The following is an 18,570-nucleotide window of genomic DNA, read 5'->3' as shown; positions in this document are numbered from 1 at the left end:
TTATAATATTTAAGATAATAACCAATTAAAGAGGCTGTCACAATGACAGCAAACCGGATTTATTAACATTTATTTGTGTCCTGGCAATATCTAAAGAACCATTACTGATGAATGGTGAAAGTGAAAATCGTCAATATCAAATTTGAGCTCCATTATGTATCAACATATTAAAATTTGAAAAGCTTTGGTTGAACGGTTCACGAGTTAATGCACGGACACGACTGGAAACACCATTTTTCAATCTTACAAGAACCATAACTCCTGAACAGTAAAAGTCAAAATCGCCATTATTGAACTTGACCTTCATTTAGTTGTCAGTAACAACATGTTAAAATTTTAAAAGCTTTGGTTGAACAGTTCATGAGTTAATGCACGGACACGACTGGAAACACCATTTTTCAATCTTTCAAGAACCATAACTCCTGAACTGTAACAGTCAAAATCGTCATTATTGAACTTGACCTCCATTTTGTCATCAGTAACAACATATTAAAATTTGGGAAGCTTTAGTAGAACAGTTCAGGGGAAAATGCACGGACACGACTGGAAACTCCATTTTTCAATCTTTCAAGAACCATTACTCCTGAATGGTAAAAGTCAAAATCGCCATTATTGAACTTGACCTTCATTTGGTTGTCAGTAACAACATATTAAAATTTTAAAAGCTTTGGTTGAACGGTTGATGAGTTAATGCACGGACAAAATTTGATTGCTGCCCGCCGGCCCGACTGTACATCCCCAAATCAATAACCAACATCTTTGTCCCAAAAATCCGGTTAAAAATGCAAAATTTCTTTAAAATTGACAATTTTGGGGCAGCAACCCAAACACAGGGTGTCTATATTGCCTAAATATTTCTGGGCAAATAGATCTTAACCTGATGTTAATTTTTACCACATGTTAGACTTGCTCTAAATGCTTTAGTGTCAAAGTTATAAGCCAAAAACTGCTCTGTTATATTTTAAGCCATGTCAACGATTTGGGTTTGGCAGGCAGGCCTATTTGACATTTTTAAAGTAGATTACTCATAATGGAGGCCAATCTAAGTAAAGGGCATGACATGTAAGAACTTTGTTGATTTTAAAGGACAAACTTTCAGACTGAAGGAAATTAGTCTGTAATGAATTTCTTAGCAAGCATTTACCAACACAAAAAGAAATTCAAGTTTCATCTTTAGAACTTTATTTGCAACATGAAAGAATGGCTAATATCAGAAAATTCCAGCAATTGCAAGACCTTTTTTTTTGGTATAATTGTAGATAAATTTTGGTCTAATTAAGTATACAAATATATCATAAAATTGTGAATGGAAATGGGGAATGTGTCAAAGAGACAACAACCCGACCATAAAAAAGACAACAGCAGAAGGTCACAAACAGGTAGCATGCTTGAAGTTTGTTAAGTTGACATACAAAATTCACTCCCCCCTCTTCCAACATTTTTTTGCAAATCATCTTCTCCTTTTACGTCTAGCAATGTAAGTGATAATTTCAACACTTAAGTCATCTTATATTATACAGTACAGTTCTACATGGGTTAAGGGTAGAGGAGGGGGTATTATGATCTAAAACACAAATCACATGAAATGATGAAAAGTGCAAATGTTTAAGTAACAAACTTCCCTTGTTTCATTCTCAATTTTATTCAATATAGTGTAATCAGACTTGTTCATTTTTAACTGTCCCTCGTGCATGTGATATTTTGTCAACATATTGTATTTTTGGCATTCTAAACATTTGATATTAAGATGGCTTAAAAACATAATTTGCTTGTTATAAAGGTCTTCATAGTTATGATTTCTCTTTAAATTTCCCCCTGTTAACATGTCATTAAAACTTGTTTTGTTGTTCATTGTAAAAATATAAGTATGTTATTATATAAAACAGAACTCAAAACGTTGTGAAGAAATGGTTTAATGCACACAAATTGTTATACACCTACATCTTATTACATATTTAAATATATTAAAATCTAAAAATACCTGCAATAACAATATAAACATTCAGTTCTCAAATAATTCAAAAACTTTCCTATCAATCATAATTCTTGAATGTTTACATTATTGCACTCAAATACTACTGTCATAAGAGCAGCCTTATTTAACAAGTTCTACAGAAACAAAGAAAAAAAATTGGGATTAATTGGTTTACTTCAGATTCACAATTGTGTCCAATTTATACTCTTTCAGTTAGTTAATATATTAATATTCTATTATTTTGGAGTATACATTTCTACTTGAAACATAAATATTGCGTAAAACAAATAAATAAATTTAAGTTTTTGTCTATTAAATCGTGTAGATACAATAAAGGTATATTAATTAAAAAAAAACGTGAATAGTATATAACCCCAGATATTAGTGTCATTCATATCTTTTAAAATAACCAAGCAAATGAAAATAAATGAAATACACAAGACAATAGTAACATTGATTCATAAAAAATAAGATTTTATCTAAATGAACCCTTTCAAATGCTTTTACAACACAGCAATGAAGTTGGAAACTTTTTTAACATATAAATTTAACAAAAAGTATGACATGATTCTTTTTTTTAAATGCGCAATAATATCATCCTTGTTCCTTTAGATTCTGAAGCAAAAGAACCAATTTTGAAGGGACATTGAAATACTTTTGATAACTACAATGTTAAAACCTACATGTTAACACCAATGCATAAATAAAATATTTACAAGGCACAAAGGACCAAGCTAAAGACGTCAATGAACATGAATTCTTACATATCTGCAGCCTTTTTCCCTGAATGTTGTAAAGTACTTTATGATAGTCTTGGCATTCATTGGACCACTTTTTCCATTATAAATTAGCCTAAAGCATTTCGTATCTCTATTACTTAAAATTATTCAATTTATTTATCTTATTTACAACAGAAGCCAAGTGTCAACTAACTTCATTGGTGAATGTATCTTTTCTACCTTACCTCCTCCAGAAAGTAAGGTAAAATACTCTTTTTAAATCTTGACATTCTTTTTAGTCGTTATTTCTGTTACAAAAATTACACTGCTAACATTTCAAAACTTACTTAAATTCCTTATTTTTCAGAATTTGACCAAACTTGCTTATGTTTGCATTCCTTGGTTCATATTAAATTAAGTATGAATGGACTAAAAACAAAATTGCTATGACAGAAAGTGGATGAAAGTTGATATGAGGTAAAATTTATATGGTTGTCATTGAAAAGAAATGATAATTTACGAGGAATGGAACATCATGCCCTTGATTTCATCAACATGGAAGGATAACAACATTGATACAGTATAATGTAACAGAAAAACTAACAGTTGGCACATTGAGCATACTTTAGGCCATAGTTATTATATTTTTAGTTTTACGAAATTTTTTGACATAACCAATGGGTAGGAGGACGAAAAAAAAAAAAAAATCCTGCTGCTGATTTTTTTTTAATACCAGCCGTCAATATCAAACTTTATTTTTTTTTATTTCACCAGGAGATTTTCTACTAGTGTAACAACTATTTTTTTTTTCTTGACAAGGTTTGAATTGAAAATCAATGTGCAACAACTTACTAAATCACCAAGAGCATAAATTTAGATTCTTTCATGCAGTTATGAACTAAAATTTATTTATTTTTGCATGAAAAACACTGGGTCGGAGGAGAAAAAAAAATATAAATCAACATTTTTTTTTTTTTTTTTTCCCTATTTGGCAAAAATTAGGGTAGGAGGGTTCGTAAAACTAAAAATAAAAAAACTACGGCCTTACTTAGAATTTTTAAATTGATCACAAGATAACTAAACAATTGTTTTTGTTGACAGATAAAAGCTACAAAAATTAATAAATTGCATTCACAATGTTGACCATTCATTATACAAAAAGTAACAGAATAAATTACATATTTTTATTTTGCACAGAGCGTTACAATATAAGTATCCTTTTCCCATCTTATCTTTCTCTTAGAATGTCTTATTCTTTTTTACTGCTGGTTTCTCCTGCTGTTTGCTGTAAAAGGATAGAGAATAATATTAAGAAGCTGTCCACTTGTTATTTGATTTTACTTAACTTTCTATGCTGTAATAGTTTTGCTAATTGTTGAGTGTCAATTTGAACTTAGTGACCCATAGTTGATAACGCCTACATCATTTGGTCTCTGTTTCAGAGATGTCTCATGATCACAATTTTTATATTCTATTAGTTTTTAAAATGCTCAACCATCAAATAATTTCATGATACTAAAATAACTACTGTAAACCAACTTATTTTCGCGGATACTTTATTTCGCGTTTTACCTTTTCTTGACTACTACGCGGCTATTTAATTTCGCGGTTATCTGATTTTTACTTGATGAAGTTTATTAAGGAAAGATCAAAGATTAACATATTCGCGACGATTTATATTCGCGTTATTTTTCTACTCGCGAAAATAAATCGCTCGCGAAAATAAGTTGGTTTACAGTATCTGAATTGTTACAATGGTATGCTTTAACATTTCAATTCTATGACTTTTTATATAAAACTAACTTCATTTACATGTAAAAGTAAAAGTCATGGTTATAAAACTTTTGAGCATGATTTTTGTACTCAGACTCGAAAATCAACCAATCAAATTGCTTGATTTCATGTTTCGAGCATGATTTTTGTGCTCAGAGCACTGAGTTCGATGCCTTCAAGGCATGGTGCAATGTTATGATTACACTTGGTTTGTCTACATACCTGTAATTTAGTATGTTCCTTCATCAACCTGTCATATTCTCTATTAGTTCCTTCTGCTTGTTTGCGTACAGCTTCTAAATCACTTACTGCTTTCTTTAAATCTGAAAATTAAAACAAGTAAATGACACTAGAGGTTTATAAAAAATATAAACTATATGTGTGGTCATAAAAAATTACAGGCTTATTTTCTGTTTGTCTCTAAATTGACACTGTCCATCTTGACACCTCAATATGTCAACACTATATAATCATAAACCTTGGTGACTCTCAGTATTGTATTTAAAATGAGTATGAACTCACTCAATTATGCAGGAGGAATACTGTAGAAACAAAATGTATAGACTAAGAGCAATGAATATTCAACTTTTCCATTATATATTATAGTCCAGCAGCTAAGTCCAATATTTTGGGACAATTGATCACTTTATGGTAAAAGCATGAAACTTTGCACAGTGTTAGTTATGATGCTTATAAACATTTTTGGATATGGAGCCATAAAAAAAAAAATCCACAATGGCCGCCAATTTCAAAATGGCCGCCAACAGTTATGAAGCAGAGTCCAAAAATATAGTATAATTTATCATTAGAAAATAAAAGCACACAACTTTGCATGTTGCTAGTTCTGATGATTATTGATCTTTTCTGAATATGGAACAATAAAAAAAAAATCCATAATGGCCGCCAATTTTAAAAATGGCCGCCAGCAGTCATGAAGTAGAGTCCCAAAATATGGTATAATTTATCATTTGAAAATAAAAGCATAACACTTTGCATATTGCTAGTTACGGTGCTTCTTACTCTTTAATGAATATGGAACAATCAAAAATAATTCCATGATGGCCGACAAATTCAAAATGGCCGCCAACAGTCATGAGGCAGAGTAAAAAAAAAATGGTACAATTGATCATTTGAAAATAAAAACATAAAACTTTGCATATTGCTAGTTATGATGCTAATTAATCTTTTCTAATATTGAACAATCAAAAATAATTCCTTAATGGCCTATTATCAGAATCTATGTCGGGTATATCTAGAAAGCTATTAGCGTCACTGATATGTCATTTGTAGACGAAACGTCGCATCTGGCATACAGAAATTATCCACAAGGAATATATAAATCAATTTATGATCATAGTTTTTGCAACATGGCTACTGAAAAGACATTCAGGGTATCAAGTGTAGAATATGACAAACCGACTAAATCAAATAATATTGATTGGGCAAATTGTATCCTATGCCAAGACAGTATAGAGGAAAAACTTATATGCCCATTTGATTCTAAACGTCTAAATGTTGGGGCTGGTTATCAATCTTTAGCTGACAATATTAAGAAGTTTCATAAATTACAATTGATGCCTGAAATACTTAATGTGTGCATTGAAAATTTAGATGAGGGATCTGGAATAGCACAGTCTTTCATTGACCAAAAGGCATGTTGGCACAAATCTTGCAACTTAAAACTGAACAGAACAAAGTTGAATAGAGCAGAAAAACGAACCTCACATGAGAGGATATATAATAAAGCAACCACATCTAAAAGAAAACTATACATAGCTTTTCCTTTCAGTCCACCAGTAACCCGTCTGTGTGCTATTTCCATAATGAAAATAGCCAAGAAGCTCTTGATGAGTCCTCAACATTTGGATAAGATACACGTGTGAGAGAATGTGCAGTAAAATTAAATGACACATCGTTTCTTGCAAATTTCAGAACTGTTGATCTAATTGCACAGGAAGCAAAGTACCACTCGGAATGTTTAGTTTGCTTATATAATCGTGCATCTCGAATTGAAACGAAAAATGATAATGTCGAATATAAGAAGGAAAGTCAAATCCATGGTATTGCATTTTCAGAAATAGTCTCTTATATAAATGAAACAAGATCGTGCAATGAGACCATACGTGTTTACAAGTTGTCAGATCTATGTAAACTTTATACGGAAAAAATAACATGTCTAGGTGCAGATGTTTCATCTCGAGTTAATAGTACACGACTAAAACACAGAATTGTATCTAATTTCCATATCTTAGATGCTTACAAACAAGGCCTTGAAAACATTCTTGCTTTCAAAGATGACATTGGTCCTGCATTGAAGAGAATCTGATTAGAAGGCTTTGATAATGAGTTTGTCAACATATCAAAAGCAGCTAGGTTTGTTCGAAAAGATATTTCGCATCAAATTTAGAATTTAAAGGAACCTTCCAAAATGGATGTCAGGAAGTTTCTGTACCCCAGTCATTGCTTTCTTTGGTCCGTCTGATTCAATTTCGACCTAACATTTAGGATCGTTCATATTCTGAGTCGACATTAACAATAACACAGCCTCTAATGTAAAGTTGTACAAAGAAACTATCCAACCGTCACATGAAAGATAATGAACTACCTCCAGTTTGTGCTTATTTGGGAATCATGATTTATTGTCATGACTGTAAGACTAGAAAACGTGATCTAGTAGATACTTTCTTCAAACTTAGACTGTCTGTAATCTACAACCAAGTGTTAGAAATTTCTACTTCCATGGCCAACGATGCTTGTCGTCGTTATGTCCAAGAAGGTATTGTTTACTTACCAATCTACAACGAAATGCGTTTACCTCATCTGCTGTAGACAACATTGGTCACAATCCAAGCAGTATCTCGTTAAAAGATTCATTCCATGGTACAGGTATATCTTTATTCAAGCATATTTCAGAGGTTGGTCAAAGCGTTGTGTAAACATTTGACCAATCTGAACCTATTTGCAAATGCCAATCAAAGAGAGTGCCTCTTTTACCAAAGAGTTATTCAAATCTTCCACCAGCTGTACTAAGATTCAGCGAACCAGATATCCCATTAGTTGAAGGAGAACTTTCAATTGACATGTCCTTAGTTCCAGCTGTATTAAAAGGGGAAGTCAAATGGCTGAACAGCTGTGGATAGGATTTGACACTGGAAAGAACTCCCGATATATTTCAATCCATGGATTGTGCCTTGCTCTAGGACCATTGAAATTGAAAGTATTTCCACTGTTCCATTCATTTGCCAGTTGTAACACAGTCTCAGCTTTTTTTGGGAAAGGTAAGAAATCAGCTTGGGACATATGGTTCGTATATGAGGAGTTGTCAGAGGCATTTCTGCAGGTTATCGAGAATTCAAATGAAGTGGAAATTTTAAAAGTGTTAAAAGTAATAGAACGATATATTGTGCTTTTGTATGACCGATCTAGTACAGCTAATGTGGTGAATGAGTAAAGAAAACAGTTATTCACGCAGAAAACAAGAACAATTGACAATATTCCTCCAACACTGCACTTCTTCATCAAACATACGAAACGTGCAGCTTACCAAGGTAGTGTTATTTTGGGCAATTGTTTAGTTGCAAATCCAAGTATGACCTCACCAGATTTATTTGGTTGGCAAAAACTCTATGGTATCATTCTGATCTGTGCTTGCTGAAGCTTCAATGACATGCATGTAAATTCTTGAAAGCAGCATTTAAATGCACAGCATTATGAAACTGCTCACCGGACTGTGAAAGAGAAACTGATTAAGACAGTGCTTTCTTTTGATTTTCCTGCATTTGTATCATATTTTAATTATAATTTTGATATGTTGTTATGTTGAATAGTAACTTGTGAGGTTTTTTTTATTTCTTATTTCATTTCTTAAAAAAGAAATACTCTTTGCACTGATTCAAAACTGCATATGTTGGATATTTTTACATTTCAGGAAAATTTTGAAATTTTCTTAGGTCATTACCTGTAGCTGTGGAAAATAAGAACTCATCAAAAACGCCATGTTGAGTTATATCGGCCATTTTTATTTCATAGTTAATGTCACCTGTTACATTAAATAATAATATGCTTGTTTATTCGTTCTTGTATTGAAATAATTGATCCATTATTTTTTAATTATTTTTATACCATATTTAAAAACAAACATAAAATTTTCATATGTTAAACGGCGCCATTTTGAATATTACCGCCATTTTGAAAATATTATCTATGCACCCAAGTATTTATGATACATTGTAGGCCTTTGTCGATATCAAATTATCCAGTTTCACGAGTTTGGTAAATTTATAACACACAATGATGGTGTATACATACGAATACTGTCAAACTTAGACATTTTGACGCGCCATTTTGAATTTAGACGCCATTTTGATAATTTCTGTATTATAAGGTTTAAAAAATAATAATTGACATATCTTAATTGTATTTCCTTAAGTTTGTGACATCTTCTGAACTCATTAAAATTGGAAGACTTCATCAAGTGAATTATGTTATACTTATGTCGGCCATCTTGAATTTGGCGGCCATATTGGATTTTTTTTCGTGGCTCCATATCTAAATTTTGTCTATACCCCTTAATCTTTCATTATGCCAAGTTTCATGCTTTTACCATGAAGTGATCAATTATTCTGATATCCGCTGGACTATTACTTGTAAAATGGTGCAAATATTTTTTTTACATTTTGGCGCAAATGAAATATTAGATTTAAAAAAAAAAGGGCATCACTGCAATGCACCCATCTAAGTTGTATTTTGAAGTTTATAAAATTAATCAGCTAAAAAGCACGAAAAGGTAAATGCTGAAATTATTTTTTTTTCAATTTATGCAACCTTTTCTAGTTTAATATCTTAATTCTATTGCGACTTTGGAGATCTGCAGCCTTACAATTAGAAAGTAACCTTGTGTCAACAATTAAATTTATACACATTTTTATTTTCACAAGATCCATCATCATTTATCTTATTTAAAAACATTTACTCATTTAAGTCTTCTGAAGATCTGATCATGATCAGTCTTATTTTTATATTTGGAGAGATAATCTTACCCATTTTAGTCTTCACAAGATCTTCTTTTGTTTTGTCTAATTGCTGAGCTACACTCTTTTCTTCTGTTACATCACCATCCTCTTTCTTCTATTGAAGATAAAAGTAACAACTTTAATAAATTTAAACAAATTACATGTGTGTATGCAATAAAATAATCATAATTAAACCTGAAATCTAGAGGTCAACATATAGCAAGAGTTATGCCTTTTATTGAACAGCAACCATAAATTTTCACCAAACCAGAAATGTTACCAGCCTAATCCAATGATTAAATTACTGTAGCTAACATATTTACAGTTGTCTATATTTACCAAATATGGTAACAAAGTGATATATATGCCATGTGAATTTCATGCATTGGCAATTTTCTTCTAAATCTTGAGTTAAGGGATGAAAAAAGTTTTATTATAGTGTACCATATTCATTTAAATAACTTTAATGGTAGCCATTTTTTAGCTGCAGCTTAGTTTTCCAAGCATAAAACATATGGGGAATGTGTCCTTTGTACACAGATGATGCCCCCGTTTGCATATCATATAAGGTTATAAAAAGGCATAACTGAAAAGTGGTAAAAGTGAAACTACCCTATGTTGCACTTGATCTAAGTTTTGTGGTAATAAGTATTGTGTATAAGTTTCATAACATTTGGTTGAGAATAACTTATGTTAGAGAATTGAAACCAAAAATTCAGAACTTTTTTCATCTGTAAACAGGCATGACTTTAGAACAGTTCAAGTGAAACCACTAAAATTCAAACTGGAACTGTATTTTGTGGTAATAAGCATTATGTATAAGTTTTATAACATTTGGTTGAGGTTAACTTTTTAAAGTTAGAGAACAGAAACAAAAAAATCAGCAATTTTTATGTTTATAAAGGGCCATAACTCAAGAACATTTATAATGAAACCACCAAAATTCAAACTTGATCTGTGTTTTTTGGTAATAACCATTGTGTTAAATTCAGCAATTTTTATGATAATAAAGGAGCATATCTCAAGAACTGTAAAACTGACGCCACCTAATTTCAAACTTGATCGTATATTGTGATAATAAACATTGTCCATGAGTTTCATTACATTTGGTCGAGGCAAAATTAAGTAAAAGAATGGAAACATTTTGTTCTCCTCAATTTTTCCATTTGAACAGGGGTAGAACTCCAGAACATTTATAGTGACGTTATTTATCAGTTATTTTTGACTTACCTTATTAGAAGTATTATCAGCCTGATCAAGTAATCTCTGTGCAGCAGCACTGGCCTGTTTAGCTTGTTTCTGACTGGCTTCACATTCAGCCTCTAAAAGAGCTTGTTTTGCTGTCTGTGTTATAAGACGTTTCAATATACTGAAAAATAAAATTCACAAATTTATTACTACCATATGTTAGATGATTTCTATAACATTCAAATTCAAAAATTTATGGGTACTGTTCTTATCTTCATGTTTTCTTGGATAATTATGAATTGGCATGTTTAGAAAGTAAGGAGTATCAGCAAAATTGACACACATATATTCCAAATATCCTAGTAAGGGGCAACTATAAAAAAACTATCAATCAATTCAAAATTTGTTTAACATTTTAGGTATTGGAAATTCCTGATGATATGGAGCCAGTTTTTCTCTCAGAATTCCTCCTTTTTGTTTATTCTGCAATGCACCTTAGTTTATTATATTTGGGAATTTTTCAAAGTTTCAAGGTTATTCAATGCTCGTTATTGTTATTTCAATCAGATGCCAAGTAAATGAAATCTATGACAAAAGGTGATGAGCTTCGATTCATATATATACCCAGTATACATTTTTGAATGTCCAGTTATATTTGATAATATTTTAAAAAGCAAACAAACTATTGTGACTGGTAAAGAACTTTCATTAGTATTTAACCAATGGTGTGACATATCAATCATTTTAGTGTACAGATAATGAAAGTACCCACTCATTATATATTATAGTGACAAATTCTAGACACAATATAAAGTTAAACAGCTGAATTATACATACAACCACATGAAAAGAGCAAATCCAGAGATGTAGAAGTTTCTTTGAGCACGAAACAGTTTAACACTAGCTGCTAGTTCTGATTCTCTATTGTTCTTTAAATCCACCTCTTCTAAAGCATCATTATATTTTCTCATTTCTCTGATGGACTCTGAAAAAAAACATTGGAAATTCATCATAAATGACTTCAACCATGTAAGTTTTCTGTTGTTGATTTCAATTACAATGTATTTTAATGTCAACATGTTTTACGTTAAAAATTCTTAAATGGACAAAGTTTGTTTTTGTTATTATTGACAAGATTATTTCAAATAATTACTAATCTTTGCTTTCAAAAATATATTCTTGGTGAGTGGTGACAATATCAAACAGAACATTGACTACCATTTGTACCAATAATATGATTGATGAGGGGGGAAAATTAAGAAAACTGTTGGGGCAACAATGTTAAATTCTCAAAAGAAAAAGTACTTCTTATATAATTCTTATTTTTGCGAATCCATTATATAAAATGGATGCACTGCATATTGATCCTTTGTAGAATAGATTACCTACCTAGAAATACTAATGACAGTATTGCTATTAATACATTGAAGTAGATATTGGAATAAGACTCTATCTTTTTTATGATGTTTGAACGAAATATCTTCTGCCATCTACAAAACAAAGCAAATATTAGCGCACAAAGTTTAAAAAAATACCTTTTTAAATTTAAATAAATTGTATGTTTTCAAACAAACTTTGAAAAAAACAGTAAGTGTATTATGATTCATATGATACTACAAGATAGTTGAATTTAATTGATTCAGTAGTAACAAATATTTTATTCAAATACAGAAATGCTTCTATTGAATATATAGCAATGTTCTTTTTCAATCACAGCATGTACAGACATTGAAGCTTATTTTTCAATTACAGGCATTGCAGCTTAAATTCTTTACTGTGATTTTTTATGTGTGCTTTTGAATAGCCTTTTCTTCCTTAATATAATTATATTAAATACGTATATTTTGAATAAATGATATATGATATATAGTAAATTTCCTAAAGGTATAAAACATGCTTAGCCAACCTCAATTACATGATCAATGGTGAAGCAATCTAAAGTCTGAAGGTCTACCAAGTTATACTGTTGTTCTAAGTGTAAACCATATAGTTTTCAAGAGCTGTTTTTAAATTTTTCATTTTAATTCCCTACTGAAAGATTGCAAAATTTATATCAGAGGCCAAGAGAACATTGTGCCTGTTTTCTGTAATAGAATTTTAATTTTTTTTCAAATATTAAAGTAAAACATAATTTTTGATAAATCGTTCAAAACTATAATTTCACATTGTTGAATTGAAAACTTAATTGTTTTGTATTTCAAAATGAAATGTTGACACAAATTACCTGAAAAAAAAGACAAAAGATGGAATATGATGCATGTGTATGCTCAAGATATTGGATGTAGAAGAAAAACTTGCTTTGAAACTATATATATTTCCAGTACCATCTGTTATCAACAAATTTCTCAAATGAATTCAATACATTCTAATAATTATGGTATCAAGCCAAAAAAAAAAGTGTAAAATGCTGAAAATTTAGCTTTTTTTATAAATAGATTGTAAAATAAGTGAGAGATTTTTTACATTATTTCTGTATATAAACCAATTATTGCTAAAAATTGCAAAAAATTTGTAGGGTTCCGTGGAACGCAGTGTCTCGCCTACTTTTGCTGTCAATCACACACTCATCAAAAATTATGAAAAAAATCAATAAAATTATTCCTCTTTATACTATCTTTTGATTGTCAGAAGCTTCTGTCCAAGTGTGGTAAAAATCCAGGCTAGTTTAAGAATCTTAAAAACTTTAACTGCAGACTGTATGTAATGTTAACTGAAAGAAAAACTTTTTTTTTAAGTCATTTGTAAGTAAAATACGGGGAAAATGGAATTTTATTTTTACAAAATTTACTTCTGGATACTATCTTCTGATCATAAACAATGCAAGCTTCTGGCCAAGATTGGTACAATTAAAGGAGAGTTCAAGAAAGTTATTAAAATTTCACAAACTTTAACCACAGAGTGAATAATTGTGGATGCCCCCGACGACCCTAGAGGGTTATTTCCTGTCTTAATAATTGTTTGTTGCAACATTCTCTTAATTCAAACAGTCCCCATACATTATGAATATGCTATAAAGTTCTTATTAAATATAAATAAAGCACTAATTGAAATTAGGCAAAATTGAGAAATTTGTTGACAACTTAGTTCACATTGTATATGTACATGGCAAATATGATTTGATCATGAATATATATCCCAACCTACCTGGATGGTGGGATAAAAGGGATTAATAGGATAGCTGAGAGGAAGATCTCCAGATACAGGAATAAAGCTATGAAAGTCCAAAGCATTTTAGGATGTGGTATGCCTGAAATAGACCATCATGTGATCAGGGTACTAGATATTCTACACCAGCATGTGATCAAAGTACTAAATATTCTAAATATTGGGATATTATTTAAAGTGTAATATTGAGTATAGAAAATCAGGTTATATCTTTATCCAAATAAATGGAATTTAATGCAACAAAATAACAAGAAAACTTGTATGTATTTCCCATTTGCCAAGAGAATTTGATATTCAGTCATTTCAGTTGCATTCCTATATTTCTTATCTTTCATAACAATAAGCAAGATGTTGAGCCATGCTTTAATCATTTGACAAAATAGTCCTTTAGTGTTACAGATAGCTCCAAAAACATTATCCAAAAAGTTTTTTTTATAAAGAAATACATATATATACAAACATGACTTATAATTATTTTTTTTTAAATTATGATGATATCCAAAATAAAATCTTATCTTGAACATGTTGAATGAATGAATTTTGTAATGCTGAAAGTGTCTTTTGAACATGATTTGAGCACATTATCTATTGTGGTTATTACAAAATTTTCAAAAAAGCTGCTTGAAACAATTTCTTCACACTTCTTCATACGTAAATGTCTGTTAAATTTGACATAAACTTGTATTACACTAACTTTCTATACTTTCTATTACTGCAATGGAATATTATTGCCCATGATACCATATAAAATATAATGCTTTTAGCATGCATGTTCCAAAATGCTGAGGGAATAACTTTCTAAATAGATTTGTAAATATATAAAATCACTCAGACCACAATGAAAATTTTATGTCCAGATTTTCCTCCATATCTTTTAAATTAAAGGAAATGCCATTTCATTTTACTGTTTTCAAGCCATGATAGTTTAATATGGAAATGAAATGGTTTTCTGTCGAAAATAAAATTGATAAAAAGGAATAAAAAAAGTTGGGAGGATTTTAGGGGAAAATCTGGAAGTCCTTTCATTATGGCCTTGAAATTCCAAAATGAATAAGATCAAAGGTGTACAATCAGTATCCTGTTTTATACATTTGACACTATTTGATTTGCACTTTCTTAAGCAAATGAGAATTGTGGATACATGAACCAATATATGATGACAGTTGTTTTATATAGATATATACACCTTTAATCAGATTAATGTCTGTGTAAATGATAATTAATGAACATGATGCAATGTTAGTTATCTAATTTTGCTTAAATAATCATTGACTCCTATAAAACTAATGTGGTTTTGAATGAGTTTCTACAGTACTTTTCATAATAATTTTAAATTGATTTTTAATAAAAAAAAAAAAAGTAAAAAAAAAAAACAGCTGAAGGCCATCAATGGTTTCTTCAACACAGCAACAGATTAATTTTTACCGGATTAAAAGGCTACATGGGTTTTGTAGAAGTCAATGTGTACAGTAGCTGCCACTAATGGATGCTGTAAAGATCAGTGCTTACCTAGATGGAGAAATATAGGGTATCAATAAAATTACTGATACAAATATTTCAAGATACATAAACCCCGAAATGGATGTCCATATAATACCAGTCATTGTTAAATCTGTACAGGAAGAAAACTAAAGGTCATAATGCAGGACAATAATAATCCATTTCATTCATTGTTAGAAATTATTTGTACCAAATTTTTTCATATAGTGCTACTTAAAAAATGTGCATGACATAACTAGTACCTAAGTTTCAGATATAAAATTTAAGCCAAATTGTATAATAGCTGCACATTATTTTAATAAATATGGTTACTATGTTTTATGTTCACATAATTGCTGCACATTTGGCATGTTTGCATTAATTACTGTAATTGATACTAGAAAATAAGTGTTATGTTCAAATTATTTTCATTTTAGCTATTCTATGTTGAAACAAATTGTAGTACAACATTAACTTCTAACTCATAGATTATAAATAAATGCACTCTATTAAATCTAAATGATTATAATGATGGCAAATTTTCATGACATGTTTATTGTTTTCATCTTAAAAAGTTTCTAAACATGAAAAAAAACACCTCGAAAATCAATCAATGTTTCTTTAAAACAGGTTGCCTTTTTTATATTGGTATTTGACAGCCTAGATTGACAAATTACTATGTATAATAGTTTTACTTTACAATTGAGATTATTATAAATTTGACATATTCATATCATGAAAAAATGACAAAATGGTTTTATGTATGACTGTCATGACTGTATTACATAGAAAAGTTAAGCAAATACCATTCAAAAGTGGAATTTCTTAAGAATAGCATTTTGCATGCAAATTGAACTTTTGCATGTGAAAGCTGTGGAATACACATCTGACACTCTTACCTTTGTGCTGATACAAATGGTAACATAAGTATAGCAGCTATTGCTATTTCAACATATAGATACCCAGCTATACCTGACCATAGTATTCCAACCATGGCTGTAATAAAACTTTTTTTTACAATTGTATATAAACATATATGTCATGTATGTGGAACTGATTTTTATTAGCTGAAACATGAACTAAAAATGTCATTATTTTTAATTAGTTATTACATGTATTTATGTTGTTTATTGTACATACATGTAGGTGTTTAGCAGGAGCTGTTTCCCTTTCTTATATGTTTGTTAACTGTAATTGTGGTGTCATGTATGCATACATAGTTAAAAACTTATAAAAAACCCTGTAAAAATCTATTTTTTTAAACAAATAATACTACTATCATGACTATTAAGCATAGTCAAAACATCTATTTTTTTTTTATGTAGAATAAAATTGAGAATGGAAATGGGGAATGTGTCAAAGAGACAACAACCCGACCAAATAAAAAAACACAACAGCAGAAGGTCACCAACAGGTCTTCAATGTAGCGAGAAATTCCCGCACCCGAAATCTATGTTGGATTTTATTTTTTCCCAAAATTTTAAAACAAATAAGCTTTAATCATGATAATTTTAAACTAAATGTGCTTAAATCATAGGGTAGTAAAGATGTTAGATTTCTGTCTCATTGATGTTAACTTGTTAACTAGTCATACATGTATATATAAATTTATGTTCTACAAAATATTGTTTATAGAGATTTCTGCCTACCACCTGCTCCATTTGAATAACACAAGGACCGAGGTTCAACGATGGTTTAATTTCAAACAATATCTGACTGTTTAAAAAATTAATTTCATATAATGTGCCATACATCCAGTTAAAATGTATCCTAGATTCACTGTCTGTGACACATTTTTGGATGTTATTCAAGAATGTGTATACTACTCTACAACTAGTTAAGACTATTTGACATTTTAAATGGACATACTTTTACATAAATGAGGCTGTTAGTTTTCTAGTTTTAATTGTTTTACATTTGTCATTTGAGGCCTCTTATAGCTGACTATGAGGTATGGACTTTGATCATTGTTAAAGGCTGTAGTGTGACCTGTAGTTAGTTAATTTCTGTGTCATTAATTTGGTCCCTTGGGCAATGTGTGGAGAGTTGTCTCATTAGAAATCTTACCACATGATGGCACATCTTCTTTTTTATATTTAAAATTTTCAACTGTTCATTACCAGATTACCCTAACTGGAGGATATTGGATCCATTTGCTCCACAAAAAAAAAGTTGCACCCCACACGTCCCCCCCTCTGCATCTGTTTGCACCTTTTTTTAAATCAAAACGGGTTAAATTATAATACATTTTTTTTAAAGATCTAAATATTAATATTTTTTTATAATTTTTTTAAGTGATATAAATAAAATTCTTAAAGCAAGGGATGTGATGATGAAAGGGGGCAAACAAGAAGGGGTGAGAACATGAAACTGAAAGGGGCGGTATCAGGTCCATTCGCACTCATTACACTTTCGCACCTCGCACCCAAGGTTTTAAATCAAATTCCAGATGAATAATTAGAAAATCATGACTATGATGATTGTTTTTTTTTTAAATTGCTTTGATGAAAATACTGCATTTATTAAGCTTGGTATGAGTAAAGACAGTAAAACAATGAGGATTTTAAATGAAATAACAGCTTGTCTTCTTGTTTAACATGTTTAATCTGAAACAATGAAACAAAATATATAGCAAAACACTAACAAAATCATTCAACACAGAAAAAATAATGATGTTAGAATCTCACTTTGTTTAGAAACAATGATTTGTTTTTAACCATACACTATCCAAAACATGATTAAGATTTATTCAACACAAAACAAAAACAATGTCTCACTTTATTTTGAGATCGGGAGCAAACGTGAATGGGCACGAACAGACCCGGATTAGAAAGGGATGAACGTGAATGGTAACGAATGAAATTTTGGAAAACCCAACAATATTCAGATTGGAGACAGATAGATTAATGAGTGAATGTCATATAGATTGTTAAAAGTCCGACATAATTTTCTGAAATAATCACTATAATTTAGTGAGGTTTTGCCTTCCTAGTTTCATTTTGGCTTATTGACTTTGTGTATCACCCTGTATAATTTTCAGTTTCCATTTGTACTTTTTGTGTCTGTAGGTATATTTTACGATTCCTCTAAACAGTAAAACACACACCTTTACTGTATATCTAAGTTATGAAGATGAGAAAAGTTGTCTTCAAAGTTGCAATATTCGACTCAATATTCTAGGCCCAATATTCTCGAAAATGACCTTCGTAGTCGATAAATGTCTTGTAAGCTATTGTAAATATCAGTTGATAAAAACGGT

At 30.3% G+C, this 18,570-nt stretch overlaps 1 protein-coding gene across 3 annotated transcripts; it reads right to left on the bottom strand.

The window, feature by feature from the left end:
- Window positions 1-1,896: 1,896 nt before the first annotated feature.
- Window positions 1,897-18,567, bottom strand: LOC134728138 (B-cell receptor-associated protein 31-like). Of its 3 annotated transcripts, none has more exons than XM_063592586.1 (9): window positions 18,418-18,567; window positions 15,342-15,444; window positions 12,057-12,157; window positions 11,505-11,652; window positions 10,710-10,848; window positions 9,507-9,594; window positions 4,690-4,790; window positions 3,742-3,979; window positions 1,897-3,322 (listed from the first exon to the last, which is right to left on the bottom strand). In XM_063592586.1, exons 2-8 carry the CDS (start codon window positions 15,434-15,436, stop codon window positions 3,944-3,946), a joined length of 708 nt encoding a protein of 235 aa, XP_063448656.1. In that variant the 5' UTR covers window positions 15,437-15,444; window positions 18,418-18,567; the 3' UTR covers window positions 1,897-3,322; window positions 3,742-3,943. The 3 variants fall into 3 exon arrangements, with proteins under 3 accessions (XP_063448656.1, XP_063448666.1, XP_063448677.1); XM_063592596.1 differs by lacking the exon at window positions 15,342-15,444 and adding an exon at window positions 16,211-16,307 and having other exon boundaries at window positions 18,418-18,549; XM_063592607.1 differs by lacking the exon at window positions 15,342-15,444 and adding an exon at window positions 13,812-13,914 and having other exon boundaries at window positions 18,418-18,543.
- Between the last annotated feature and the right edge of the window lie 3 nt (window positions 18,568-18,570).

This window comes from Mytilus trossulus, chromosome 1, assembly GCF_036588685.1.
Source record: "Mytilus trossulus isolate FHL-02 chromosome 1, PNRI_Mtr1.1.1.hap1, whole genome shotgun sequence".
NCBI lineage: Eukaryota > Metazoa > Mollusca > Bivalvia > Mytilida > Mytilidae > Mytilus > Mytilus trossulus.
Note: the sequence above shows the minus strand (reverse complement) of the source record. Positions and strands in the feature narration are given on the sequence as shown.

Coding starts and splice junctions, on each gene's coding strand:
- LOC134728138 (XM_063592586.1), bottom strand. CDS start 15,436: ATGACTGGTATTATATGGACATCCATTTCGGGGTTTATGTATCTTGAA. Junction 12,158..15,341: donor CCCTATATTTCTCCATCTAG/GTAAGCACTGAT, acceptor TTTGTTTTGTAG/ATGGCAGAAGATATTTCGTT. Junction 9,595..10,709: donor CTGATAATACTTCTAATAAG/GTAAGTCAAAAA, acceptor TATCTTCAATAG/AAGAAAGAGGATGGTGATGT.